The sequence below is a fragment of the Gekko japonicus genome, unplaced genomic scaffold, assembly GCF_001447785.1.
Source record: "Gekko japonicus isolate JY-2015 unplaced genomic scaffold, Gekko_japonicus_V1.1 scaffold1583, whole genome shotgun sequence".
Classification (NCBI taxonomy): domain Eukaryota; kingdom Metazoa; phylum Chordata; class Lepidosauria; order Squamata; family Gekkonidae; genus Gekko; species Gekko japonicus.
Genome location: NW_015167096.1, coordinates 27,132 through 54,932, shown reverse-complemented (window position 1 = coordinate 54,932; position 27,801 = coordinate 27,132). Strand labels below are relative to the sequence as shown.

The following is a 27,801-nucleotide window of genomic DNA, read 5'->3' as shown; positions in this document are numbered from 1 at the left end:
CACTGAGTAGGCCCTGGCCCTGGTTGCAGCAAGCAGGGCCTCCCTGGGGCCTGGGATCACTAAGCGATGTTGTGCCCCAGACCATAGAGCTCTTTGGGGTATATACAGGGAAAGGCAGTCCCTCAGGTATGTTGGACCCTAGCCATATAGGGCTTTAAAGGTAAGAACCAGCACTTTGAAGTGAACCCGGTACGCTATTGGCAGCCAGTGCAGCGCTTTCAGCACAGGCCGGATGTGCTCCCATCTAGGGAGGCCCAATAACAGCCTGGTCGCAGCATTCTGCACTAGCTGCAGCTCCTGGATTTGCAACAAAGGCAGCCCCATATAGAGAGTGTTACAGTAGTCTAATCTTGAGATGACTGTCGCATGGATCACTGTAGCCAGGTCATCATGGTCGAGGAAGGGAACCAACTGCCGACCTGGCAGTGGCTACTACCTGGGCCTCCATAGTTAGGGAGGAATCCAGGAGCACTCCCGGACTCCTAACCTCCGGCGCTGGCACCAAAGGCACCCCACCGAAGGTCGGGAGAGGAATCCCCAACCCCGGACCATCCCGACTCAGGCACAGGACCTCCGTCTTCGCTAGGTTCAGTTTCAGCCGACTCAGTCTGAGCCACCCAGCCATGGCTTGCAAAGCCTTGTTCAGATCTTCTGGGCTGGAGTCTGACCGGCCGCCCAACATCAGATAGAGCTGGGTGTCATCTGCATATTGATGACACCCTAGCCTATACCTCCGGACAATCTGAACAAGGGGGCGTATATAGATGTTAAACAACATTGGGGAGAGCACCGCGCCCTGGGGCACACCGCATTCAAGCATTCTTCCCTCATAGAGCCTCATAACCTCATAACCATGAAGTAAATTAAGTTATGCTGAAAGACAAAAGTTTACCCAAGATTGCTGATCTGAGATTTGAGCCTGGGATGGACTCGCTTTTCCAAAACCAGTATACTCTAAAACCAAACTACTTTACAAAACATTTCAGGTCCTCCAATGAAACTATGACCTGTCACCATGTCCAATATACCTGAAGGACTGTCTTCCCCCATATGAAACCACACACCAGCTTAGACCCTCTAGTACCCTCTAACATTAGTCTGTGAAGTCAGATTTAGGGCTCATGTCTTCGCCATGGTGAAAACATGGTAGGGGATCCAAGAAGTCAATGTGGATGAACAGAGAATGGTGTGATGTGCTAAGGGAGAAAAAGGAATGTTCAAGAAACTGAGGCAAGGACATACTTCTAAAGAAGAGTATCTGTGGGTTGCTAGGCACTGTAGGGCAGCCATCAGAGAGGCCAAAGCTCACAGTGAGCTAAAGCTGACCAGGGAGGCTTGCTACAACAAGAAACTCTTCTTCAGATATGTGAGGAGCAAATGCAAGATAAAAGAGGTGATAGGCCCACTGTTGTGTTAAAATGGAGAAACTCTGACAGAAGACAGAGAGAAAGCAGAAAGGCTCAGTGCCTATTTTGCCTCAGTTTTTTTCCCTGAAGAAGACAACAGGCTCATCTATAGATGGTAGTAGGCAAGTCACAGCATCTGGGTTGCTGGTTGACATAGATAGAAAGTTAGTTGAGAAGCACCTGGCTGCACTGAATGAATGGGTACAAATTACCTCATTTGATGGCGTGGCCTACCATAGGAGATGCAGAAAGCTATTCTTTATTAGCTGTTCATAAAAGGTAAATGTAGAGGTTTTCCTTGCTTGAAAGCTAGTTGAATCTGACTGTAGGGGATTGTGCTCATCTCTGTTTCCAAGCCAAAGAGTCAGCGCTGTCCAAAGATGTTTCTGTGGTCATGTGGCTGGCATGACTAAACGCCGAGGCGCACTGAACGCTGTTACCTTCCCACCAAAGCGGTACCTATTTGTCTACTTGCAATGTCTTGCTTTCGAACTGCTAGGTTGGCAGAAGCTGGGGGCAGAGATGGGAGCTCACTCCGTCACGTGGCACTAGGGTCTCGAACTGCCGAACCATGGACCTTCCAGTCTGCAGTTCCGCATCTTAACCTCTCTCTCTCGCATGGATTTTTAGTGCTTAACTGATATTATTATTCTACTTGGTACTCTGTTTTCATTGGTTCTAATATTTCATTTGATCAACTGTGTCCTGTCCCCAAAACAGTAAATTTTATGTTTTTTTAATTAAAAGATTACCTTGGCAGTAGGAGTTGGTCAAACAAAATGAAGCATATATCGACACGATCTGTACATAAATTCAGTGTCATAATAAATTTGGGGCTGGCTTAAAACTGGATAGGTAAGGTTCATGGTGGGTTATCTTCCATGAGGATATGGATAACTCAAGATGAAAACCAGGGTAGGTCAATACAGAGCCTCCATATTCAGATTGCTCGATGTTGAATACAATCAGTGAGAGACAACCATCTCCCACTGTACTTTTGTGACCTTCCCAACAGTATTTTGGCTTTACTCCAACAAGGTATTTCCTGCTTTCATGTATTCTTACCAGTGAGATAGCTCCTTCTTAATGAACTATGGAGAATTATACAATTTGCAGTATCACTTCTGCTTCTCTCAATTCCTCTTCAAGGAAACCATAAAACTAATAAATCAGCACTTCTGGGAGAAGCAAAGGCCTCTGCTGTATGAGGAAGGATCTAAACAACACCCAAAGCAATGGGTATTTATGGGTGGAGAAGTCTATGTCATTCCATTGATTGTTGTCCAGCCAATGTTACATTATCACACTTGTCAGCCCTGAAGAACAAGAGAGGTAACCTGGGACTCTCTTTGGCTTTATACCCTACACAGTGAATCACCTGACTTGTTTGCACACCTCAAACAACCTTCCTTTTAGAATCTGTTGTTCCCCCAAATCTCTGAGCAAATCTTGTTCAACTAGCACCAATGTAAATGTTCATTGCTTCAATTGTATTTTGGCATCATTTATCAGAATTACTGTACTCTGACCTCAGTGGCACACATTAGGTAACAACAGCATCCTGAGCAAAAAGCATATTTGAAGATATCTGTTTTAAAAGTCTGGTATCTTTCAAGTTCAAGTTCTTTATTGACATAAATTGTCGATACAGATTATACAATTTAAGAGCAGATTAAAAACACACCTATAAAAATACTGTCTCTAGGTTGTACAATTTAAGAGCAGATTACATCTATAAAAATACTATGTCTCTAGGATCCTTTGGCGCAGCTTTAAAGCAGAGTGGAGAAACGTGGCCACCTTCTTAGTGATAAATCCATGGAGTTATGCTTTGTATGTTGCATGGAGCGAGGGCTGGATTTTATACAGGTGGGTTTTTTGTTGCTGAGTTTATATCTTTTATTGATATTATACCTCAAAGTTCTCTGGATAAGGTTTACTACTATATTATGGCCCCGATCACACGCAGAATTTACTGTGGGATATTCACAAATGCCGGCCGGATTTTATTGGCGCAATCAAACGCACACATCTGGCCAGCGTCATGCTCCTGTCGGCAACCCGTAGCAGTCAGCAAAAGAAGTGGAGTAAAAAACAGCCATGGAAAGTCCACTATCAAACAAGATTGCGACGGGCTGAGGACGGAGTTGGCGGTGTGATCACTCCGGCGCACTCCAATCGTGTCACTGGTTCCTGGATGAAGCACACCAGAAGCCGACTGCAAGGAATAACACCCACTTCACCCACTGTTGTGTTGGGTCGCGCAGCAGCAAGTCAAATTACCACTGCACAAATAGCTTTGCTTCCCCCACACACACATTTTCCGGCACATGTGACTGGGACCTATATTGTACAAGACGGGCCTAGTTTCATACTTACTCTGTCTTTGTTTTAATGTTGATCCCCATGAAACTATTATGTACAATTCTGATCACTGATGAAGTTGAAATATGTTTGATTATTTTCTCATATATGTCATAATTAAAGGGGGGGTTTCTGTGTCATATATGAAACAGAAATAGAAATCGTTGTTGGATATATGACCGGTTGAAGTATTTTAACTTTCTGGTTTTTATACATGTTTTCTAGGGCTTTTTAAATTGTATATTTGCTTTTGAGGTTCGTTTGAGCTCTAAAAGATGAAGGCATGGGTTTTGTGGGAGCTCTGATGGAAGGGAGCCTGCTTAACAGGTGAGGAACTTTGCCATGGCATAGAAAGCTAGCACTTTTCTCCAGTTGAAATCTCATTGGAGTTCTTCTCTTGTGTCCCTTTCCACTGTTGCTTCACATCTCATGAATCTGGGGCTCCATTTTCTAGCCATTTTCTAACCCCCATGCCCAATTTGGACCCAAGGTGACCCACTCATGCCAACACTGCATAATTAAGAGAGGGATAGTATTGGAAGTGAAGGACTTTGTGCTCTTTTTCAAGAATGGCTCTTATCAGAACTACGGCTTGCCCAAGGTCATCCAGCCAGGTGCAAGTGGAGGAGTGGGGAATCAAACCCGGCTCTCCCAGATTAGAGTCCGCGCACTTAACCACTACAGGTCTGCATTTGGCATGGGATGGAGGGAACGGATTCCTTCAAAGGCTCAAGTCCCCTCCAGTGCTTCATTTCTTCCTACCCTAGCAACAGAGACAAGTCTCTTTAAAAGCTCAGCTAGAAGTTGCTTTTTGCTGCCCTGTCTTCATAAGTCAAGGGTCTCCAACACAGTGTCTGTGGGTACCACAGTGCCAATCAATACCTTCCCTGGCATCCACCAAGTGTTTTTAGAAAGTGTGGCTTTTGCCCAGCAAGGGTTCTGATCAGCTATTGGAGATTTGTTTAGCTGTGCAGATTTTTTTTAAAAAAATGTTGCTTTGGTAGAAGCTGCCATCACACAGCACAAGAACCTTCACTGTGTCTGAGGGTAAGATGCGGCAGCCATTTTGTGGCTGTGTCGGGCATTCTCTTTCAGAATTCCAAAGGTGGCCACAGGCTTAACAAGACTGGGCACCCCATTCTAAGGGATGAGGCAAACTCTGTCCCCATTCTAGAGGTGAGGAAGGGAAATTTTACTTGCCATAAACAAATCCAGCCACTTTTTGGGACTACAGTATATACAACAAAAGACTACAGGTTGGGAAGGAGAGGAGTATAAGAATCCATTCTGCCAGACAGAAAGCAGAATATAGCAGATTTTGTGGAAGTAAAGCTTTCATGCCTCCCTGCCAGCCCACCTCCAACAACAGCAAGCATCTCCTTTGGGTCCCTTCTATATAAATTACCAATCTCTTCACCATAAATATTCAGCACATTGATTTCTTTCGCCAGCAAATTTTACCCACTGCAGCCTTCCAACAAATGCTGATGACGAGCATTCAAAGCCAACTTCAGTTCAAATGTGACTTAATTTAAGACAGCAGATTTAAGCCAAATTCATTTGTGGATTAAAAAGCTTCTTTAAAAAAATAATTCGCCCTTTGGATGATCAGTTATTTGCATTTCAGAGAGAGTCAGTGCCTCAGGGCAGCATACAGAAGTCTACCCTGGCCATTTTTTTTCTTTGCTGCAACCCTGCAAGGTAGACTAAGACTGTCTCAAGGACCCCAGTGAGCTTCACAGCTGAGTGGGGATTGAAAGAGGGGTCAACCTGATCCCACCCAAACAGCTACAGTGCACTGGAAAATGAGAGTGGGAAAAGAGTTTGAGAAGAGGGGTTTGGCTCAGTGGAAGAGCCTCTTCTTTAAAAAAATAATTCGCCCTTTGGATGATCAGTTATTTGCATCTCAGAGAGAGTCAGTGCTTCAGGGCAGCATACGGAAGTCTACCCTGGCCATTTTTTTCTTTGCTGCAACCCTGCGAGGTAGACTAAGATTGTCTCAAGGACCCCAGTGAGCTTCACAGCTGAGTGGGGATTGAAAGAGGGGTCAACCTGATCCCACCCAAACAGCTACAGTGCACTGGAAAATGAGAGTGGGAAAAGAGTTTGAGAAGAGGGGTTTGGCTCAGTGGAAGAGCCTCTGCTTTGACCGCAGAAGGTCCCAGATTCAATCCTCAGCATCTCCAGTTATAAAGGACCAGGCAGCATATGATATAAAAGACCTCTACCTAAGACTCTGGAGAGCTACTGACAGCTCAAGTGGACAATACTGACCTTGATGGACCTGTGGCCTGATTCAGTATAAGGTAGCTTCATGTTCAAGAGAGAAGAGATCTTGCTGAATTGAGGTAAAGGTGAGGGAAATAATGTGGGGGTTCTGATTTTTGGTTGTCAAGTCAGAGCTGACTTTTGTCTGATAAATGGAGTGAAGCACATTAAACAAAGAAATAATACGTTTTGTGAAGAATTTTTTAAAATGGTTGAGGCAAAAAATAGTTGCCCCATCAAGATCACACTCCATTTCATCATTTTAAAAAAATCATTTAAAAGCACGTTTCCCTTTCTTCCATTCAATGTGGATTCTGCAGCCAAAGAGATACTGCTGTGTTCCAAAAGATTTTCTACAAACTCTACTTTTCCACATATTTGCTGTATGTTTCTTAAAAAAAAAAAAGTTCCAGGTTAATCAATCCAATATGATTGCTATGTCCTGTATTCATAATTACTCAATAGAAAATCCTTGAACCAAGGTACATAATCAACGTTGTCTCCGGATTACATAACAACGCTTCAAAAAATGGATCTTCTTCAGGAGATATTATAGTGGTGCCAAAGCTCTGAGTTTCATAAATGTTAGACAACAAGTCTTAAGAATATTAAATTCAGATATGACGCTGATCTCAATTAACATTCAGGCTCAAAATATGCTGCTATGTTTCTACTGGATCCCGGGCGTCGGAAACTGAGAGCTTTGGCACCACTATAATATCTCCTGAAGAAGATCAATTTTTTGAAACGTTGTTATGTAATCCAGAGATGACGTTGATTATGTATCTTGGTTCAAGGATTGTAATCCGGAGACGACGTTGATTATGTGATTATGTACCTTGGTTCAAGGATTTTCTATTGAGTTGTGTATCATGTTGTAGTGCTTTAGATTGCAATACATAAACAGCATTCTTTATAAGTCTTATGACTGTTTGATTGTGGGTCAGACTATCACGACTGTTGGCTTTATACTTGTTTAACTGATTGGGTCGTGTGTGTCCAGATTTTCCCCCCCCTGTATTCATAATTACCTGCAGTGACGTTCCGCACCTGTACCCCCACCTTTCCTTAGCACAGAGGCTGGGAAAGCTTTCTCTTTCTTTCAGCCACCCTGATTTTAAGCACCATAATATACACAATTATAGTTTGTCAGTAACAAAAAAACTAATCCAAATAAAGGCAATTCTGGAGGGAAATAGCAGAACCGAGAGAAAGGAGAGTCACTGAACGGGATTGGTAGCATAGATGTAAATGACAGCAGAGTGTAGCGTAGACGTAAATGACAGGGCATAATAATAATTGTGAGCCATAGCAACACTGGACTTCTTTGGGGGTCTCCCATCCAAGTACTAACCTGGGCTGACTCTGCTTAGCTTCCAGGCTCTGATGAGATTGGGCTAGGCTAGGCTATCAGGCTGCTTAGAGATGTGGAAATCCAGTTGTTTAGTTTAGAGACACTCTTTTGTCCCCCACACCAGTAAACTTCCACTAAACCTTCACTAGTAAACTCCTCCCCTCAGTAAACCTCCACTAGTAAAGACAGGGGCACTTGTCTGCTCATTAACACCCCTGTTCTCACTAAGGAATCCTGGTCTGAGGAGCACTCCCTGCACACATAGAATTAGGAGCTGCAAAATTCTTTGCCACATGTAAACTGTATTAGCACACCCCGCTAGTCTGTCCTGTATTGAAGAAGCATGTTAGTAAAGCAACAGCAGGATGCTGACAAAGGTCACTGGAAGACGTTATCTTTAGTATCACTTGTCATGGACAGAGGTGGCCATGAGCCCAGTCACTCTCTCTAAAACTATCCCCCATCACAAGAGTGTTGTAATGAGCAAAACTGGAGGGAGGAGCAAGAGCCATCTATACTACCCAGGTCTCCTTGGTGAGAGGGAAGGTCCAAAATGACGCATGGACACTGACCATTAAAATAATCTTAAGAACATATCGTTTCAGAGGATAGCCATGTTGGTCTGCAGTAGAACAGTTAGATTCAAGTCCAGAAGAGACCAACAAGAGTTTTGGGGTATCAGCTTTTGAAAGTCAGCGCTCCCTTCGTCAGACACAAGTGGGAGTAGAAATAAAGATCTCCGAGGCCTTTTATCCTAGTCAGAAGGTGGGAGGGGTGTAGTAAAGAATGCTTGTAAAGGATAATATACAATTATTTAATTTATTTACAATTAATCTCACAATATAAATACTTGTTTTTGAAGAGAACAGCATCCAGACAATGGGGAGTTAGCCTATACTTACAATATATTGGGGGGGGGGGATATGTATTAGAATTCTTGTCAGTCCTAAAGAACACGTTTTCCTGTCCCCAGAGTCTCCCCCAAAGGCACTCGAAGATCCACCATCCAATCCTTTCCTCACCTGATGGGAATGTAGGCAGGGGGGAAAACATGCCTGCCAACTTAGAAACTCCAAGGGGTGCAGAATACCGCAGCTCGGTTATTAGCAGGGCTAGACAGAACATGCATATTTACTCCCATTCTGCAAACACTCCATTGGCTGCCCGTCTGTTGCTGGGTTCAGTTTAAGGTATTGGCTATATCACATACAAAGCCTTCCATGGCTTTAGTCCTTCTTATCTGCAGGACCGCCTCTCTGCCATGACAGCTTTGCTTATCTGAGCCAGGCCTTCTGTAGGTGCCAACCTGCAAATGGGCAAAATCAGCTACTGTCCATACACATGCTTTTCCCGTTGTGGCTTCCACCTTACAGAATGGCCTGCCTGAGGAAGTCAGGAAGGCTCCTACTCTCCTGGCGTTCTGCAAACTATGCAAAACTGAATCATTCAAAACGACCTTCTTGCACAGGTAATAGGTTGCATTGTACAAAATGGTTTACAGACTTACTTGGATAAATGCTTAGTGGCTCTGGTCTACACTGTTGTGTACAGCTTACTGTAAGCAGGATCCTATTATGTAATTTTTGCACTGCTCAATATGTCAGGGTAATACTTATGCTATGTTTCAGTTCTATCTTAGAGTTCTGGCTGATTCCAGACTTCCACAATCCTAGTGCATTGTTAATTGAATGTCCCATTTTGTTGAATCCACTCTCTCGCTCTGTGTAATCCAGTCCTTGTGAGAAAGGTGAATTTAAACTAATGGTAATCAAACAAATAAATAAAATCACTTGGGAATACTACCTAACCGGCTTTTTTGGTGCTATACCTAATAATAGTTCTTTATTTCTAATAATGATATATTTCAGTAAAGTTTGGTGCTTGTATTTTCAGCAGTGCCCAGTGCTTCTCTGTTCCAGTGTGCTTAACTGGATCTTCTCCCACCAGGCACTGATCCTAACTTAATGAACAACTCAATCCTGTTCCTATTTACTCTGAGCAAATTGCCTCCACAGTTCAATAGGACTTATTCCCCAGTAAGTGTATTCAGGAATGCAGCAGAACCAAAATCCCTCCTTCCATTTCATTTTAAGATGATGGTAAACTACAGAGTGGGGGAAGCCAATGGAAGCCCCAATATCCTTTTTTTCTTCCCTTGGTATTTGTTTTGCAGCATAACATCTTCCCCAATACTTTTCTAGTAACCTTGCTTCCTAAAGAAAAGAAAACATGGTTGTAAAAAGGATAGAAGTAGACAGCTGGTAACTACTTTCTTGCTCCTAGGAAATTTCACCCTTTTAAGTTTAAAAGAACAGGCAAAAACGGTTTGGTTGCTAGTTCTTCCAATTGTTTCTTATTAGAAATGTCAGGGATAGGACCAGGCAGGCTACCACTGCTTGCCATTATTTCCTTTTACTTTTTTTTTTTAAAGAATGGAGTAAAACTAGTGCTGACTAGTTTTATTTTTAAAAGAGAATTCAAAGGCAAAGGTGCTATTTTGTTATTATTAAGAGAAACCTTTTAAAATCTTTTTAAAAACCATGATACAAATTAGGCTAGCTACTATTGCTCGAGTCGATAAAGAAATGTCCCTTTCGTTATAATTTCCTAAGGAATACGGTAGCTCTAGACTGGCCCCTATTTTTTTTTGCTACTGGTTAAAAAAAACAACCCGTCCTTACTTTTATTTTACGAAATCGCAAAACTACGCGGCTATTACTGCTTGCTTGTGCCTTTTAAAAAATCCCTCCTTTCCTATCTTTCGTTTTAGCCAATTCCCGCGGCTTGCAATGACTAAGCACGAAACCACCAAACACCCGAAGAAGTCGAAGAGCCTCCGAAAGCAATAATCGTTCCAGCAAAAGGCTCCTAAACCCCGGCTACTTCCGGCTCCCCACCCCAGTAGTTCCGGGAGGAGCTCCATAGCAACGGATGTGTCCAGGAGCGTCCCTGGTTACCACCGACGCCGCTACCGCTGCTGCGAGACCTCGACAGGGAGATGGTAAGAGAGCGCCGGCCGTCCTTTCTACGTGGGGCAAAAGGGAGCAGGACTCGGAGTCAGGGTCAGATTAGGAGTGACTCTGGAGGGTTTGCAAGCATGACCAGAAGAAAACGCGTTTTGGGGGGCGGAAGGAAGAGCTGCCGGGGGCTTTCAAAAGGGTTCGGGTCGGTGAGCAGGCGATAGGTGGGAGGCGGGTTGCGTGTGACATTGGGCAGGTTTGAAAACGTGATGCAGAGTAATTAAGGTGTTTTGTGTGTTTTTTTTAAAACAAAGTTTGAGTCCAGGGGGCACCTTTAAGACCAACAAAGTTTAATTCTGGTTATAAGCTTTTGTGTGCATTCACACTTCTTCAGATATTGCTATTTGTTCTTGTTAATGAGTGGGTGGGATCGGTGGAAGCTTCCTCAATAGGTCAGTAGAACAAAGTTTGAGTCCAGTGGCACCTTTGAGACCCAACAAAGTTTATTTCAAGGAATAAGCTTTCGTGTGCAAGCACACTTTTTCAGATACCTGGAAAAGTGTGCTTGCACAAGACAGCTTATACCTTGAGTTAGACTTTGTTGGTCTTAGAGGTGCCACTGGACTCGAATGGCTACCCACCCAAATCAACAAGTCAGTGTATGTGTTTGTTCATTTAGCAATTTATACCCCACTTTTCTACCCAATGGGGACCCAAATTGAATTACAAGGCTGGTGTCCCTCTCCTCCATTTCATCTTCTCAAGGGCTAGTGTGGAAGAGTATAGGACTACGAACTAGGATGACCGGGTTCAGATCCTTCACTCAACCATGGAAGCCCACCAGCTGACCTTGGTCTAGGGTTTGCCAACCTTCAGGTGGTATATGGAGATCTCCTGGGATTGCAGCTGTTAGATCGTGCTAACAAAGACTTGGAGAGTGATTTCAGCAAGTGATTCAGCTTTAATAGAAGTAACGAACAAGCACTTAACAACATTCAGAAACCAAAACAACAAACATTGGAGCTAGGCTCCTTTTAAACCTACCGGGCTAATATAGCCACTCCTACTATACACATAACAACCAATCAGATTGCGAGGATAAAAACCAATCAGAGCTCTTCCCGCTCAGAGAATAGCCCATTTGTGATTGGTCGCTGTTTCGATGCGACCAATAGCTTTTGAGTACTGACGGAGCCTTGGCTGGCTCAAAGCTCAACATAGGAGGTAGATTAGGTGATTCACGTTATACTGTTAGTACATAACAGCAACTGATCTCCAGGCAACAGAGATCAGTTCCCCTGAAGAAAATGTTCACTTTGGATGGTGTACTCTGTAGCATTATGGTCCATCCCTTCCCCAAACCCCACCCTCCCCAAACTCCATCTCCCAAATCTCCAGGAATTTCCCCAACCCAGAGTTGGCAACCTAACCTTTGGCCCATCACACACTCTCAGCAAAACCTTCCCTCGCAAGGTGGTTGTTGTGAGCATTAAATGAAGGGGGGTGGAACAATGTGAAAAAACCACTTTGAGTCCCCAATCAGAGAGAAAAGTGTGATATTAATAAAAAAAGAAAATAACACCCTTGTGAGGGAGTTTGTGAAAAGAGAGTGAGTGACTGGCCCAAGGTCAGCCATGGCAAAGTATGGATTTGAACCTGGGTCTTTCCCAGATCCTAGACCAGCACTCTAACACTACACGGCAGTGGCTTTCAGGTAGGTCATGACTTCTGCTGCAATTACATGCAAACTTGGCTTGGGAGTAACACCCTTTGAACTGGGTTTACTTCTGAAGAGATAAGAATAAAGATGTGTTGTAACTCAGCAGGCCAATCCCCAGGAAAAAATAATCATAGTGTAGGCACTACTCAAAACATTTGGATTGCATTCTAGTAGTTTTCCCACCAGTGCAAGTGGAAGGAGGTGACATTTTTTTGACCACCAAAAAGGCTGTAGGGGACTGTGGGACTTGTGTGGACAGCAGCCATGTGAAATAGGGGATACAGTGAAGAGGGGAACTGAGTGAGATTGAGCAGAAAAGCTGGTTTCTGTACATCTGTTATGTGCCATCCTAAGCAGTGTTACGTCCTTCTCATCCCATTAACTTCAGTGGATTTGGAAGCATATAATGCTTAGGGTGGAACTTCCATCAAAAATAACAAGATAGGCAACCTGATTCTATGTTTTTTTGTTCCGTGAGGTTCAATTCCAAGCAGGCAGAAAAGGTAAAGATTACAAGATGGTACCAAGATTTTTTTTAAGGATTCTCAATCAGAAGTTCATATCAGTGACCTACATTTGTGACTGACTTTTTCTTTTCTCAGTTCCTCTGCTTCATCTAGGCAACTGAAGCTTTCAAAAGGGGGGGGGAAGCAAAGATAAATGGAGAAATGTGCCCACAGTCTTTATTATTTTATAAGTGTCATGGCACTATTGATGTTGTGACTGTGGGTTGCTTGGAAATGCTTTACAATGAACATTAAAGGTCTGCCAGTAAAGACATGCACACTGTCCTTGGGTTTAAATGTTATAAAAGTAGACACACAAAGGACAGGAAAGGATAGGACACTAAGGTGAAGAAGAGAGAGGTTTCAGACAGGCATTTACACTCATAAAAAGGGGCTGGAATGGGATGCAGGTGAAGTCAGGTAGGATTGAGGCATGCACAAAGCTGTTGTGGAGTGCAGTTCAGAGAACAGGGGCACAGCAGGCTAGCAAAAGGGGGTGAAGATAAAACATGGGTGAAGATCACTGCAGGATTTAGAGGTGTGTTTTCAACATAATTTCCTGGAAAGTAGTTGCTGTTTTTGCAGCACAAAAACTAAATACATTCTGAATATTTACATGTAAAAAATAGCATTTTTTGCCCTTTTAATGCATGCAGATAGAAGAGAATTATGGATAACTTTCAGTAGTTCTTGTATTATATTTTAAAATATCCTGGCTTCTTTGTCAGTTGAGAATCGGCATCACAAAAAGTTGTGAATGGGAGCCATGTGGCATGACAGCCCATAGCAATACTCAAAAACAAAAAAACTTGAAGTGGACTGCTGTCTCCCGTATCTTAAGAACTGCTTATTGCTGTGTTGCTCCTGCTACTGTTTGTGTGCATTGCAAGTTAGACAGAAGGGTTTTTTATGTAAGAATGCTAGCACTTTCTTGAGAGGATGAGTTTAGCTGGGATTTTAAGGAGTTTCTCCTGTTGGACACCTACATAGGCTATTAGCCTCCCCCCCCCCCATAAGCACAGCTCTGTGGTTGCAGGAAGGCCATCACCAGAGAAAAAGCATCAGCAATAGGCAACTGTCGCAAAGCAGTATCTGTGGGAAGTGTTGTGGAGGGACTCAGTGGGCAATTGCATCAGAAGTATGCTTCATGTACTTTTTAACACAACTTGATGTTCATTCTGCTCTGTTAAGAACATGTTCTGCCACCTGATATTTCCTATTTTTGCCAAACCTCTCCTTTCCACAAGGATTGCAGAGTGCTTGCATAGCCCTAGATGCTCTTGTATAACACACACACCCCAAGATTCTCGTTGGAAGAACCGATGCATTCTCCACAGGTTTTCCTCTGCTGTTGTTTGGTGGCTAACAAAAGCAAAGCTTGACATTCTGGAGGTAGAGGCCATGTTTTTATGAAGGGAGGAGCTGTGGCTCAGTGGCAGAACATATGCTTGGCATGCAGAAAGTCCCAGGTTCAATCCCCAGCATCTCCATTTGAAAGACCAGGTAAGTAGGTGATGTGACGGACCTCAGCCTGAGACCCTGGAGAGCCACTGCCAATCTGAGTAAACGATACTGACTATGATGGACCAACGGTTGGATTCAGTATAAAGCAGCTTCAGGTGCTCAGGAGAAGGTAGAGTTTGAAAGACCAAGTAAGTAGGTGATGTGACGGACCTCAGCCAGAGACCCTGGAGAGCCACTGCCAATCTGAGTAAACGATACTGACTATGATGGACCAACGGTTGGATTCAGTATAAAGCAGCTTCAGGTGCTCAGGAGAAGGTAGAGATCCCAACATTATGTTATTATGCTGTTAGAAATGCAGGTTCTGCTGCTGAGCAGCCACAGGATTGTGTTCATATTCTGTACTTTGTCTGGTTTCATTTCATTTTCAGGCAGAGGTAGAGGAAACTTTAAAGAGGATTCAAGCTCATAAAGGAGTTATTGGAACAATTGTCGTCAACGCGGAAGGTAAAGATCCCCTTTGATACATGTTCCAAACTCATGGTCTGTTCTTCTTACAAAAGGATTTGGGATTTTTATTTCATATTTGCAGTCACTCGAAAAGAAGGCAAAATCAAGGGGGAAATGTAAGCGTTCTTTCAAGGTCCGGTAAGCCTAGATAATTAATTTGGATGTCTGGATAGGTTAAGCTGGAAATTGGAATGGCGAATGTAACAAAAATCTTGTATCATGTTAATTAAGATAAAGATGAGTGTTCATCACATGTTAGCTAGATGTAGGTCTATCCACCCTCACCCCCAAGGACTGAGTGCAGAAGACCATGAACCAGGGACAACTGTGGTAATTGTGGAAGCCTCCAGGAATATCTGGTTAAAGGGAAGGCTATTGTCATTGCAGGGGAGCCAAGGGACACCCCATGGTTTGCCACAACAAAGCCGACTAAAGCATCTCAGGTCACCAAGTGGGTTGCAGGAAGGATCATGTTGCCAAGGCAAGGATGATGTCCCATTTTGGACCAGGCAATCTAGATGATTCACAGGGCTCCCCTCCAAAATAGAGACAATCTGAAGCCGGTGGACAGGTTGGGCTGGAGCAAAGAGGTTGACTGAAGGAGGAGGAGGAAGAATCTGGGTACACGTCATCTCCTCTGTGCCTTGCTTGTTGCCCTGTTTCCTGTTGTATGAAACCATATGCTGGATTATATGGACCACTGTCCTGATCTGGCAGAGCTATTTGTAGGCCCTAAAAGGCATGTGGGAACATGGGAGATACGTCTCCCCAGGTGCTACAGGGGGCCAATAAGCAGACTGGAGAAAAGCAGGCTGATTTTTTTTGGTTGTTCATTTTTTGGTTGTTCATTTGGTTGTAAGAGTTTTAAAATTTAAATCCAGACTTAATTCAAATATATACTTTCCATTTATTATTACTTTCCATTTATTAATCACTTTCCCCAGTGGGCTCAAAGCGATGTACAGTTACTCAAATATAGACAAGGGACTAACAATGTTTGTAGGGGATAGGGAAGACAACATATATATTCATTTTAACTGCACACACCGATACTGCCCCGGTGTAGAACGTCTTCTGGCTGGCTTCGTCGTTTTCCGGCATGGCTGCTTGCTGCTCAGGCTCCAGGACCCGTATGTCTGTCACCACACTGCCACCGCCTGGCCGGAACGTCCGTTGCAGGAGTTCTATCTGTAGCCGGCAAGCTGTTTTTGCCTTTACAAGCCGTGACCATCGACGTTCAACCGTCAGCTAATGGCCTCCCAGAAGGAAGATTGGCGTGCCCGCCCTCGCTAAGGAGCGGTTCCCATTTTATCTACTCGCCGGAGCTTTCGAATCGCTGGGTGGACGATGAGCTGGGGACAACAGGCTGGCTGCTCACACCAGCGCGGGGCTTGAACTGACACAGTTCAGATGTTAAGGCAGTGGGATATACCCACTTTGCCACCGCTCCCCTCATATACTGTCTTAACACCGAATTTAATAATCCTACTACGGATTTGTGAGAGAGGGCAATTCCATGGCAAAGGAGAAGGGCCAGATTAAAGCAGAAGGGAACCACAGGAACAAGAAGCACCTTCCAGAGTGGATTTCTTTTAGCAAAATCTCTCATGGTTGCAGGTTACAAGAGAGACCCGATTTGGGGTGAGGAGCACTGGGGGGGATCCAACCATCCTACAAGGAGCTTCTTCCAAGAGCTGCCTTCCAAATGTGGATGCAGTGGCATGGATCCTTCCTCTCCACTCAGCACTGCGGTTTGAAGCCTTCTTCCAGGCTAAGAAGCTCCTGAGGCTCTCCTAACCTGCAGGAGCGGCTTTGGGGTGGGGTCATTTTGTGCTTTAGGATATCTCAGAAAGTCATGCTTTTCTGATGGAAATCGTTCCATCAACTGATACATCCCAGCTATGGATAGGCTTTTGGGTTCTAAACTGGAAAACCATACTGAGGTCACGGGATGGCAGCTCATCATTTAAGAGCCCTTCTTCCAAAGTGTCTATTACAGCCTTTCTTCCATTTGCCCTCCCAATAGCCGTGTACATGCTCCTCTGGTGTTACAGATGAGGAAATGAGGCTGAAAATGGAACAGGAAAAAGCTGGGTTTGTCCCATTCTCTAGCCACTAGCTCTCTTAAACCTCTGGCCTGTAACTAACAATAAGGGACCCTTTTCTTCTTTTTTATTTGCTTACGTTACCCTCTAAACAATAGCCAGGTAAAGTCCATTCCCTTTTCGTGAGTATGGCAAACCACTGCTGGTGAACTGCATTGACCCTGTCACACTCTTTATCTTGCAGTCTTTTATGTTACACTCGAAACAGGCTTTTTCTAACTCTCCATATACATGCATAGAAAATATCATGACCTGGAAACAAGGACATTCTGGCATCTTGGCAAGTTCGCATCTTTTTTCTCTTCTTTTTTTTGCCCTCAAGTCACACCTGATTTATGGTGTATTTTCAAGGCAAGAGACATTCAGAGGTAGTTTGCCATTGTCTGCCTCTGCATAGTAACCACGGGCTTTTTTGGTGGCCTTCCATCCAATTACTAACCAGGGCTGGCCCTTCTTAGTTTCCAAGATCTGACAAGAACAGGCTAGCCTAGGCTAACCAGGTCAAGGCACATTCTCATTTTACAAGTTTAGAAAATGTTATGATTTTCTAATTTGTAATAATACCATAAACTAGGGATGCCAGCCTCCAGGTGGGACCTGGGGATCCCCTGGAATGGCAGCTCATATTTGGACTACAGAGATCAGTTCCCCTGGAGAAAATAAGTGCTTTGCAGGTTGGATTCTATGGCATTGTACTCCATCGAGATCTCTGTCCTCCCCAGGCTCAATCTCCAAATCTCCAGGAGCTTCCCAACCTGGATTGGCAACCCTGCCCCCCAATCCCCCGCCAGGTGCCTACAATAAACTATGGGAAAATGCAGGGAGAGAAAAGGGCAGCACAGCAACACAGGCTGCATATTTCCACCACAGGTCAAGCAATCCACATCTTCAATCCTCAGACAAACCTTTTTAATTTGGACTTATCCCCCCCCCCCGCCACCTCCCTTCTCCAAGTGTTTACTACTGTTCAAGTCTCATTGGAAGGACTGAAAAGGCAATAGAAATTCCTGAGGCAATTGTGTAACAGCGAGGTCTTGAACTAAAATAGCTTGCCAGTTGGGTTAATTGTAGTGAAGGATGTGGTCTGTTGCATCTGGCAGTCTTACCTGTTTAAACTGAAACCTTTCCCAGATTGAAGCTGTCTTTCACCCATGCAAAAGCCCTGCCTGAAAGCTTAAGTGGTTTCTCACTTCCAATTTGCAGTTTGATCTCAAAGCGAAAGAACCCAGTCCTTTTAATCTCCAGGAACCGCTCCTGCCAGCCGTTTATTTTTAGGCTTTATCGAAAGACTGGTCCGTTAATGTGAGCCGAGAGCAGGCAGGCCTTGGCCTGGCCTTCAGATTCGCATTTGAAGACGCCTTTGCTGTTTCAGCACAGCGGGTCAAACTCTTCTCTTTTTTCTGAAACTAGTGGCCAAATACTGTTTTGCTTCAAGGAAGCTGGGCTTTCATCCAACATGTGATTACTGTAATGATCTCGCACATGACACTTGAGTGCCCAAGCCTTTTCATCCTTTTAGTAGCAACATGCTCAGCTGTCCAAACAACCAAAATTTCATGAGACTACCAGGAAGGAATCTCTACCAATACCACCCCCTTCCTTCCCTGCTCCAGAAATGGGCTTTTTCTTTTTCTGCTTTAAGCATCAGGATCAGATCAGTGGACTTGGGTATCAGCTCAGAACAGTTGCTTTGTTCTTATGCTGTGAATTCTTCAGTGAGCATTCAGAGAATAATCAGCTTGTGAAATTTATTGCCGTGGAATGTAGAGAGGGCTTTAAAAGATTAGACGTTTGTGCAGAAGAGGTCTACTAGCCACGAAGACCCAATGGAATCTCCATGTTCATAGACAGAAACCCTCTGAAGGTAGTGCTGGGGGGAGTCAATAATGGGGGTGGGCTTTGGCCTTTGTCCCCTGCCTGCAACCTCTGGAGCATCTAAGAACAACTAAGAATGATGCTCTGGAGCATCATAAGAACAACTAAGACCATCTTGCCAAACTGAGCATCATAAGAACAACTGGAGCATCATAAGAACAACTAAGACCATCTTGCCAAACTGAAGCACTTTATTGTTTATTGTTGAATTGTACTGTTGTTATAAAAGTTATGGTTTTACTGGTTTTATGTATGGGCTTATGCCCCTTGTAAGCCGCCCTGAGCCCGCTTGCGGGGTAGGGCGGGGTAAAAATACTTATAAATAAATAATAAATAATTGGTTGTTGTGTAAAACAGGATGCTGGATTACATGGACCATTGGTGTGAACTAGCACGGCTGCTCTTACATCTGTAACTGAAATCATGTTCTGATTTGTCACTTAAATCTCATTGAATTCAAGTACTTACCTGTTTAAACTGGTAATTCAATGCAGGCTTCCTTTACCGGCTCACAAATCTCATTGAATTCAATGGGATTTAAGCTATCTTCCTGTCTTTGGTCACTAGTAGTTTCTGTTTTTTCTCCATGACAATGGTTTTCAAACATGCTGCATTTTTTAACACTTCATTATCTGCTGAAGAACCTCTGTGCAGCTACCACTGGGTTTGTGTTGGGGTGGATATTGCAGATATTGCAGAGGATTCTGGGGCATTTTCTCTGGCATCCTTGCATCTCTTAAGATTTGCACCTGAATATTTGGTAAATGAAGAAAACAGGAGACTATGCAATATATTATCATCATAATCTGTTTCTCCTATTCATTGCAAGTAGATAAATAGGTACTGCTTCGGTGGGAAAGTAACAGCATTCCATACACATCGGTATCTAGTCATGCTGACCACATGACCATGAAAATGTCTTTGGACAGTGCTGGCTCTTCGCCTTGGAAATGGAGATGAGCACCGCATCCCAAGAGTCAGATTCAACTGGCTTTCGAGCAACGGAAACCTTTACCTTTACTATTATAAGCAGTAGGGAACCCATCGAAATCACAGCAGGATGTTTTGCAAGTACAACATGCAAAGGGTTATTTTTACCTTGCCTGTGCTCCATGGTTGAAACTGGAGTGATGTTGCCTCCCCCTATGATCTTCATGGCTCCCCCAACTCATCCAGCTGTTGGAGTACTGTCTACCAGCTAAATAGTCTGATGGTGGTGTGTGAACTGGAGAAAGCACTTGTCTTCTGATTCTGATTAGCTGCTCTCAGAGAGTATCATCCTGACCCAGCCCGCAGATGAAGCCTGGCTAGCTGCAATGTGTGTGTAATTATTGCTGTATGTTTGTCTTCCCTATCCCCACAAATATTGTTAGTCCAACTGTCTCAAGAGTAGCTGTAAATCGCTCTGAGCCCGCAGGTATGTGGGAAAGAGCGATCAATAAATCGAAAGCATTATTATTTTTATTTGGTCACATCATGAGAAAATGAGAGTCTATGGAAAAAACAGTAATGCTGGGAAAAGTTGAAGGCAGCAGGAAAAGAGAAAGGCCCAACATGAGGTGGATTAACTCAATAAAGGCAGCCACAGCCTTCCTTTTGCAAGCCCTGAGCAAGGCTGTAGAAAAGAGCAAGAGTCCAGTAGCACCTTAAAGACTAACAAAATTTGTGGCAGGGTATTAGCTTTTGTGAGTCACTGCTCTGAGCAAGGCTTTTAATGATCAGACATTTTGGAGATCATAAATTCATAGGATCACCTTAAGTTGGAAGCAGCTGGGCAGCACATAACACAGAGAGACAGACACACCCACAAAGGGAAGCTGTGAATGGCCAACAGGATGACTTGCACCTGCTCTGGGCCTCCATGCTGCCAGGTTTAAGGGTCGTATGAATTTTTATAGTCCTCTGGTTCCTTATTTTTGGATTGACTGTTCCCCTTTAGGGGTAGTGAAGGGGAATCCTCAGATGTTCAACGTTCTCTCGTGTTCCTGGCTGACCTTCTTTTGCTCCCTTACCAATTGGTACAAGCCAAAGGCCAGCCAGGTTGGTATTGTAGGAAGTGATCAGATGCTCACAGTAGCCTGTATGCCAAAGGCTTGGAGATGAGCAGGCTGCTAGATAACTTCATGTGAGATACAGGAGATCCTCAGTTCATTAGGTGTGCTGTTGGGCAGTGCAGGGTACCCAGCATGGCACCAGCACACTCATCTGAAAAGAAGCTGGGAAGGATTCAGTATGGATCCCTTCTGCACATGAGCTGGGATGGATCGTGTGCAAAGTTTATTGTATGCTGTTGTATCTTCGTGCTTAATTTGACTTTGTGCTGTTCAGTTCTGCACCAGCAAAAGTAATACCCTTCATTTTCAGGAATCCCCATCAGAACAACTCTTGACAACTCCACTACAGTCCAGTATGCAGGGCTCCTTCACCAGCTCACAATGAAGGCGAAGAGCACAGTGAGAGATATTGATCCCCAGAATGATCTAACCTTTCTAAGGATTAGATCAAAGAAACACGAAATCATGGTAGCTCCAGGTAATAACTCTTTTCTTCCTGAGAAACCTACTACAGAGACTGCCGTGCGAGTGGCTTGGAGTTCTTTTTAATAATTGTTGCAAAATGTCCATCTAATAGAATTTCAGTTACGGAGAAAACAGCTCGGGGGGGTATGTTCTTCCCCTAGACCTTTTAATTGTTTTAAATGGATTTGCTGCAGGATTTGTCTGTAGTGGGGCAGAGCAGGCTGTCACTGGCAGCTGGATTTGCATGGCTGATGCAGCCGCTTGCTCATCCCGTCCCCACCCAGCAAACAGACCCTCGGGCAAATCAGGCCCCCCTTCTTGCTCCTTGAGACAATCTTCAGTTTGAGAGCAGGAAGGAAGTGACCAAGGGAAGAAATAATACTGAGACTCGCCCACTTTTCCGTGTTTTTCGTCAGCTCCTTTTATGCACCATCAGTTTGAAGGGAAGCCTGGAGGGCAGCGTATTTAGACAAGCTCAAACTGATATCGAAGGGTATGTTGGGTTAAACACTGGGAGCCTGATTGGTGCCTGTTCTTTTTTTGTTTTTTAATAAGCCGTTATTTGTCCCCAGAACACATAAAGGGGAGTTCCCAATTCAAAGAAAGGGCCCATTTGATTCAGTTCTGCACCAGCAAAAGTAATACCCTTCATTTTCAGGAATCCTAACAGATTTATATGAAACTGCTGCTACCTGTGTGATATGTATTGTTTATTGTTTTAATGTTTGTTGTTTTAATTATTTTAATGTGATTTTATTGTAATGAATCTTAGAGTCGGTTTCCTGTGATTTGCCCTGAGCCCGCTTTGGGGAGGGTGGAATAAAAATCTCAAAATAGATCAAATAAACAATAAAGGGGAGTGGGGGCGGAGGAGGGGCTTTATACAAAGGGTGTGGGATGCTGGCAAGGGAAAATGTAAGAGAAGCCATGTTGGATTGGGCCAGTGGCCCATCCAGTCCAACACTGTCATACAGTGTCCAAAACCCAAGTGCCCTTGATGAGGTCCATCAGTGGGGCCAGAATTCCAGAAACCCTTCCACTGTTGCCCCCTAAGCATCAAGAATACAGAGCATCACTGGCCCAAACATAGTGTTCCATCTATACTTCGTGGCTAATAGCCACTGATGGACCTCAGCTCCATATGTTCCTCCAATCTCCTCTTGAGGCTGTCTATGCTTATAGCTGCCACCATTTCCTGTGGCAGTGAATTCCATGTGTTAATTACTCTTTGGGTGAAGAAGTACTTCCTTTTATCTGTTCTAAGCCTACTGCTTATTAATTTCATTGTGTGCCCATTAATTTCATTGAGTGTCCATGAGAAAGAGAGAAAAGTACTTCTTTGTCTACCTTCTCTATCCCATGAATAATTTTGTAAGCCTCTGTTACCCCTCAATTGTCATTTCTCCAAGCTAAAAAGCCCTAACCTCTTTAACCTTTCCTCATAGGGAGTGTGTTCCATCCCTTTAATCAATTTAGTTGCCCTTTTCTGCATCTTTTCCAATGCTATAATATTTTCTTTTCGGTATGGTGACCAAAACGATATGCAGTATTCCAAATGAGACTGCACCATAAATTTATACAGAGGCATTATGATACTGGCTGGTTTTCAATCCCCTTCCTAATCATCCCCAGCATAGCATTTTCCTTTTTTATTGCAGTTGCACACTGAGTCAACATCTTCAGTGCGTTATCTACCACAATTCCAAGATCTCTCTCCTTGTCAATTACCGCCAGTTCAGACTCCATCAATGTATATTTATAGTGAGGATTTTTTGCTCCAATGTGCATCACTTCGCACTTGGCTAAGTTGAACTTCATTTGCCACATTGACACTTACTCACCTAGCCTTTAAAGATCCTTCTGGAGTGCCTCACAGTCCTCCCTGGTTCTCACCACCCTGAACAACTTAGTATCATCTGCAAACTTAGCCACTTCACTGCTTACTCCCAACTCCAAAACATTAATGAACAAGTTAAAAAGTATTGGACCTAGTACCGAGCCCTGGTGTACCCCACTGCTTACCACCCTTCACTGTGAAAACTGCCCATTTATACTCGCTGTTTTTAATCCACAAGAGGACTTTTATCTAATGACTGCTGAGTTTACTTAGGAGCCTTTGATGAGGAACTTTATAAAAAGCTTTCTGGAAGTCTAGGTAAACAACATCTACTAGGTCACCCTTGTACACATGTTTGTTCACCCCCCCAAAAAAAAGAACTCTAACAGGTTAGTGAGACAAGATCTTCCCTTTTGGAATACATGCTAATTTGTCTTCAATAGCTTTTGTTCATCAATGTGCCTATTAATTCTATCTTTAATAACAGATTCCACCAATTTAGCTGGTATCAGTGTTAGACAGACTGGCCTGTAATTTCCCAGATCTCCTTTGGAAGATGGGGGTTACATTAAAGATGGGGGTTACATTAGCTACCTTTCATCGATTAGGAGCCACCACTGACGAATGAACCATCGTAATTTGAGCGAACGAACCATCGGAAACTGAGCAGGCCACAGCCTTATATTACTACACTGGATATGACCTTTCCTCATCGGACTATGTATAGATATCCATATATCGCCGCCATCTGTATATATTAGCACCTTATGTAATTGTCTTTTAACTGTGAATTTTTACTGTATTTATTGGTTTTATTGTGTTTTAACTGTGTAAGCCGCCTTGAGCCAGTGCTGCACCAGAAAGGTGGGATATAAATTGAAATAAATAAATAAATAAATTTCAGTCCTTAGGAATGGAGGCAGATTTTAGTAACAGATTGCAGATTTTTGTCAGGAAATCTTCACATTTGAGTTCTTTCAGAACTCTTGGATGTATGTCATCTGGGCCTGATGATTTGTCAGTTTTTAATTTGTTCATCAGTTGTAGGAACTCCTCTCTTGTCACCTCAATACAACTCAGGTCACAGATTCATAGAATCACAGAGTTGGAAGGGGTCATACAGGCCATCTAGTCCAACCCCCTGCTCAATGCAGGATCAGCCGCCCTAGAGCGTCCCTGACAAGTGTTTGTCCAGCCGCTGCTTGAGGACTGCCAGTGAGGGGGAGCTCACCACCGCCCTACATAGCTGATTCTACTGTTGAACAACTCTTACTGTAAAAAGGTTTTCGTAATATCCAGCTGGTACCTTTCTGCCCTTAATTTAAATTCATTATTGTGAGTTCTATCCTCTGCTGCCAACAGGAACAGCTCCCCGCCCTCCTCTAAGTGACAGCTCTTCAAATACTTAAAGAGAGCAATCATGTCCCCCCTCAACTTCCTCTTCTCCAGACTAAACATTCCCAAGTCCCTCAGTTTTTCCTCATAGGGCTTGGTCTCCAGGCCCCTGCTCATCTTTGTTGTTCTCTTCTGCACCCGCTCCATTCTCTTTATCATCTTCCAGATGGAGTTCAACACCCCTCCTGAAATTTGTGGTTCTGTAGTGGGCAAGCACCTCTCATCTTCCACAGTGAAGATAGTGGCAAAAATGCATCCAGTTTCTCTGCCGTTTCCCTATCATCCTTTAGTAATCCTTTCACCCCTTGGTCATCCAAGAACCCCACTGCCTTCCTGGCTGGTTTTCTGCTTCTGGTTTCTTTGAAGTAATTTTTGTTGTTGGCCTTTAAGCTGCTGATGAGTGAGGAAACAGAGCAGAAAGGACTCAGCTGGGCCTCTTTCTGCTTTCCTCCCTGTCCTCTCTTCTCTCCTGCTTTTCAGTCTCAGTAACAAAGGTGGCTCCTGATATGCACAGTGGGGGGCAAGAGGGTTTCTGGATGCTTCCAGAAGTGGCCAAAGAGAAGAGAGGGGATGAAAAGAGAGTTCAGTAAACTGGGCATATCTCATGTGCATGCAAACCACTTGCTTCCCTTTGTTCAAATGTCCAGCCTGTGCCTTTCCTCTTCAATTACTCAGCCTTACCTATGAGGCAGTCTCTTCTCCCTTCCGGTGTGGCAAGGAGCGGCAGACTGCCAGGATGTATTTGGCCTATTACCCAGGTTGTTGGTGGTACATTTTGGTTTTTTATACTAATCCCTGTAAGAACCAGATTTGCTTTAAGATTTTCTGCACTTTCATTTGCCTATTAATACAGTTATAATACCCATGTGGTTATAATACTAATTTGCCTTTTGATACAGTTATAATACTAATAAGCAGGTATCATGAGTAGGTTACAGCTGCAATGTGTTTAATTTTTGTCTATTGTAAGGAGAGGATAAGAACATAAGAGACGCCAATGTTGGATCAGGCCAAAGGCCCATCCAGCCCAACACTCTAACACTCTGTGTCACACAGTGGCCAGAAATACCAGTGCCATCAGGAGGTCCAGCAGTGGGGCCAGGACATTAGAAGCCCTCCCACTGTTGACCCCCCCCCCAAGCACCAAGAAGACAGAGCATCACTTGCCCCAGAGCCCCTATCTATACCTTGTGGCTAATAGCCACTGATGGACTTCTGCTCCATATGCTTATCTAATTCCCTTTTGAAGCCGTCCATGCTTGTAGCCGCCACCGCTTCCTGTGGCAGTGAATTCCATGTGTTAATCACTCTTTGGGTGAAGAAGGACTTCCTTTTATCTGTTCTAACCCCACCACTCAGCAATTTCACTGAGTGCCCACAAGTTCTTGTATTGTGAGAAAGGGAGAAAAGTCCCTCTTTCTCTACCTGCTCTATCCCATGCATAATCTTATAAACCTCAATCATGTCACCCCTCAGTTGTCATTTCTCCAAGCTAAAGAGCCCTAAGCGCTTTAACCTTTCCTCATAGGGAAAGTGTTCCAACCCTTTTATCATTCGAGTTGCCCTTTTCTGCACTTTTCCCAAAGCTATAATATCCTTTTTAAGGTGTGGTGACAGCAGCAGAGCTTATATATAGAATCATAGAATGCAGGTCATCTAGTCCAACCCCCTGCATTCTGCAGGAGCATAGCTGAATGACAGCTCTACGTACCTACAACATACCCGAAAGATGGTCGTCCAGCCTCTGCTCGAAAACGTCCAGCGAAGGAGCATCCACCACCTCCCACGGCAGACTGTTCCACTGCTCAAATTGCCATTGTAGTAATCAACAGTTTCATAAGAAGGGTACATACTGGCAGACACCAGAATGCTGATTCTGAATACTGAACCTTTTCAAATAAAAAAATTGAAACTTTTCAAATAAAAAAATAAAATGTGACAGTAAGGAATAACTGAAGGTGGACAGATTCTCAGCATTTATCACAACTGTAATTTTTAAATACCTTTTCCTGCAGATAAGGAATATCTTCTCATCGTTATCCAGAATCCATGTGAATAAATTGGATGTTCCAGTTCACAGGGCCTGGCACTACAGCTTTGAAAACAGCACTCACTTATCAGTAACAGAGTATCAAAACATTTCACTAAGAAGCTTCTGTGGAAACTTATGGTGAGCTTTTAAAAGTGAAACTTCTCTCATGTGTGCAACTGCCCCCCCCCCCCAATCTGACTAATGAAAACATTTGATGCCTAAATGCTTAAAGGATAATAAACCTATGTTCTTTAAGTGTGTGTTCAATTGATTGGGGCTTCTCTGGGTGGTAGAACTAAGGGTTAATTTTTAGAATATTTGGACCTAGATCAAAGCTAGAACAATCTCAGAGAAACTTAATTCCCATTGCAATTCCCATGTACAGTAGCACATGTGGGGGGGGGTACAGAATTAAATAATGGTTGTAAGTCATCTGAAGAGGTTTTATCCAACTGAGATCCATGAGAGAATGAAACATGTGCTGGACACCTCCAGGGGTGGACTGACCATTGAACTTAGAGGGGAATTTCTTGGTGGGCCACCTGCCCTAGAGGGCTGCTAGCGGACAAGCCCCAGCAACACTCCCAGCACCTTGGGGGCCACTTGGCTCAGACCTTTCATTGGTTATCAGCGTCAGCTCACCAGTGGCCTCCTTCTGCCTGGCTGCCATTTTGTGGGCTGAGGCAACGTGTGAGCCAGTGTTCACTGTTGGTGCCACTGAATTCAGTGGCCCCTGAAATGGTGGCTGCTAGCACCAGAGGGACTGCTTGGTTGAGTTTGCCCTTTTCACTTTCCAGTCCGCTCCTGGACACCTCCCACAATAAGCAAGCCTACAGCAAGTAAGTTCAACAACACAGTAGTGTCCTTCAAAGGAGTCAGCATTTCTTGGCTTTTTCCGATAGCACTCTGATAAAAGGAACATGTTTATTTGTTCAGCAATGTGGGTTCCATATCAGAGCAGGCCTAAACTCTCTCTAGAGGCTAAAATGACCAAACTAGGGCTATCATACTTTGGTCGCATTATGAGAAGACAAGACTCACTGACAAAAGTAATAATGCTAGGAAAAGTTGAGGGCAGCAGGAAAAGAGGGAGACCCAACGTGAAATGGATTGATTCAATAAAGGGAGTCACAGCCCACAGATTGTAAGACTTGAGCAAGGCTATTAAGGATAGGAAATTTTGGAAGTCAATTTCAGTTCAGTTTCTAATAACCTTTATTGGCATAACAATAACTTTAACATTTTGGAAGTCATTAATTCATAGGGTCACAACAAGTTAGAAGCAGCTTGATGGCACTTAAAAACACACAGCATTTCTCCCCCAGCGGGGCCCTGAAGCGGCTTACATCATTCTCCCCGCCTTCATTTTATCCTCACAACAACCCTGTGAGGTACATTAGAGTGAGAGAGACTGACTGGCCCAAGGTCACCCAGTAAACTTCCATGGCAAAGGAGGGAAGCTGGGTTTCCCAGATCTGAGTGCCAT

General features: G+C 43.8%; 1 protein-coding gene across 2 annotated transcripts in view; it reads left to right on the top strand.

The window, feature by feature from the left end:
* LOC107111864 (dynein light chain roadblock-type 2) overlaps positions 1-26,499 on the top strand; it is a 139,537-nt gene extending 113,038 nt beyond the window's left edge. For both annotated transcript variants that reach the window (XM_015412911.1, XM_015412912.1), the window contains exons 2-5: positions 10,163-10,393; positions 14,474-14,549; positions 20,897-21,064; positions 26,299-26,499. In XM_015412911.1, the coding sequence (XP_015268397.1) occupies positions 10,391-10,393; positions 14,474-14,549; positions 20,897-21,064; positions 26,299-26,342 (291 nt within the window). In that variant the 5' untranslated portion in view covers positions 10,163-10,390 and the 3' untranslated portion in view covers positions 26,343-26,499. The remainder of the gene's footprint in view (positions 1-10,162; positions 10,394-14,473; positions 14,550-20,896; positions 21,065-26,298) is intronic.
* Positions 26,500-27,801: the final 1,302 nt, after the last annotated feature.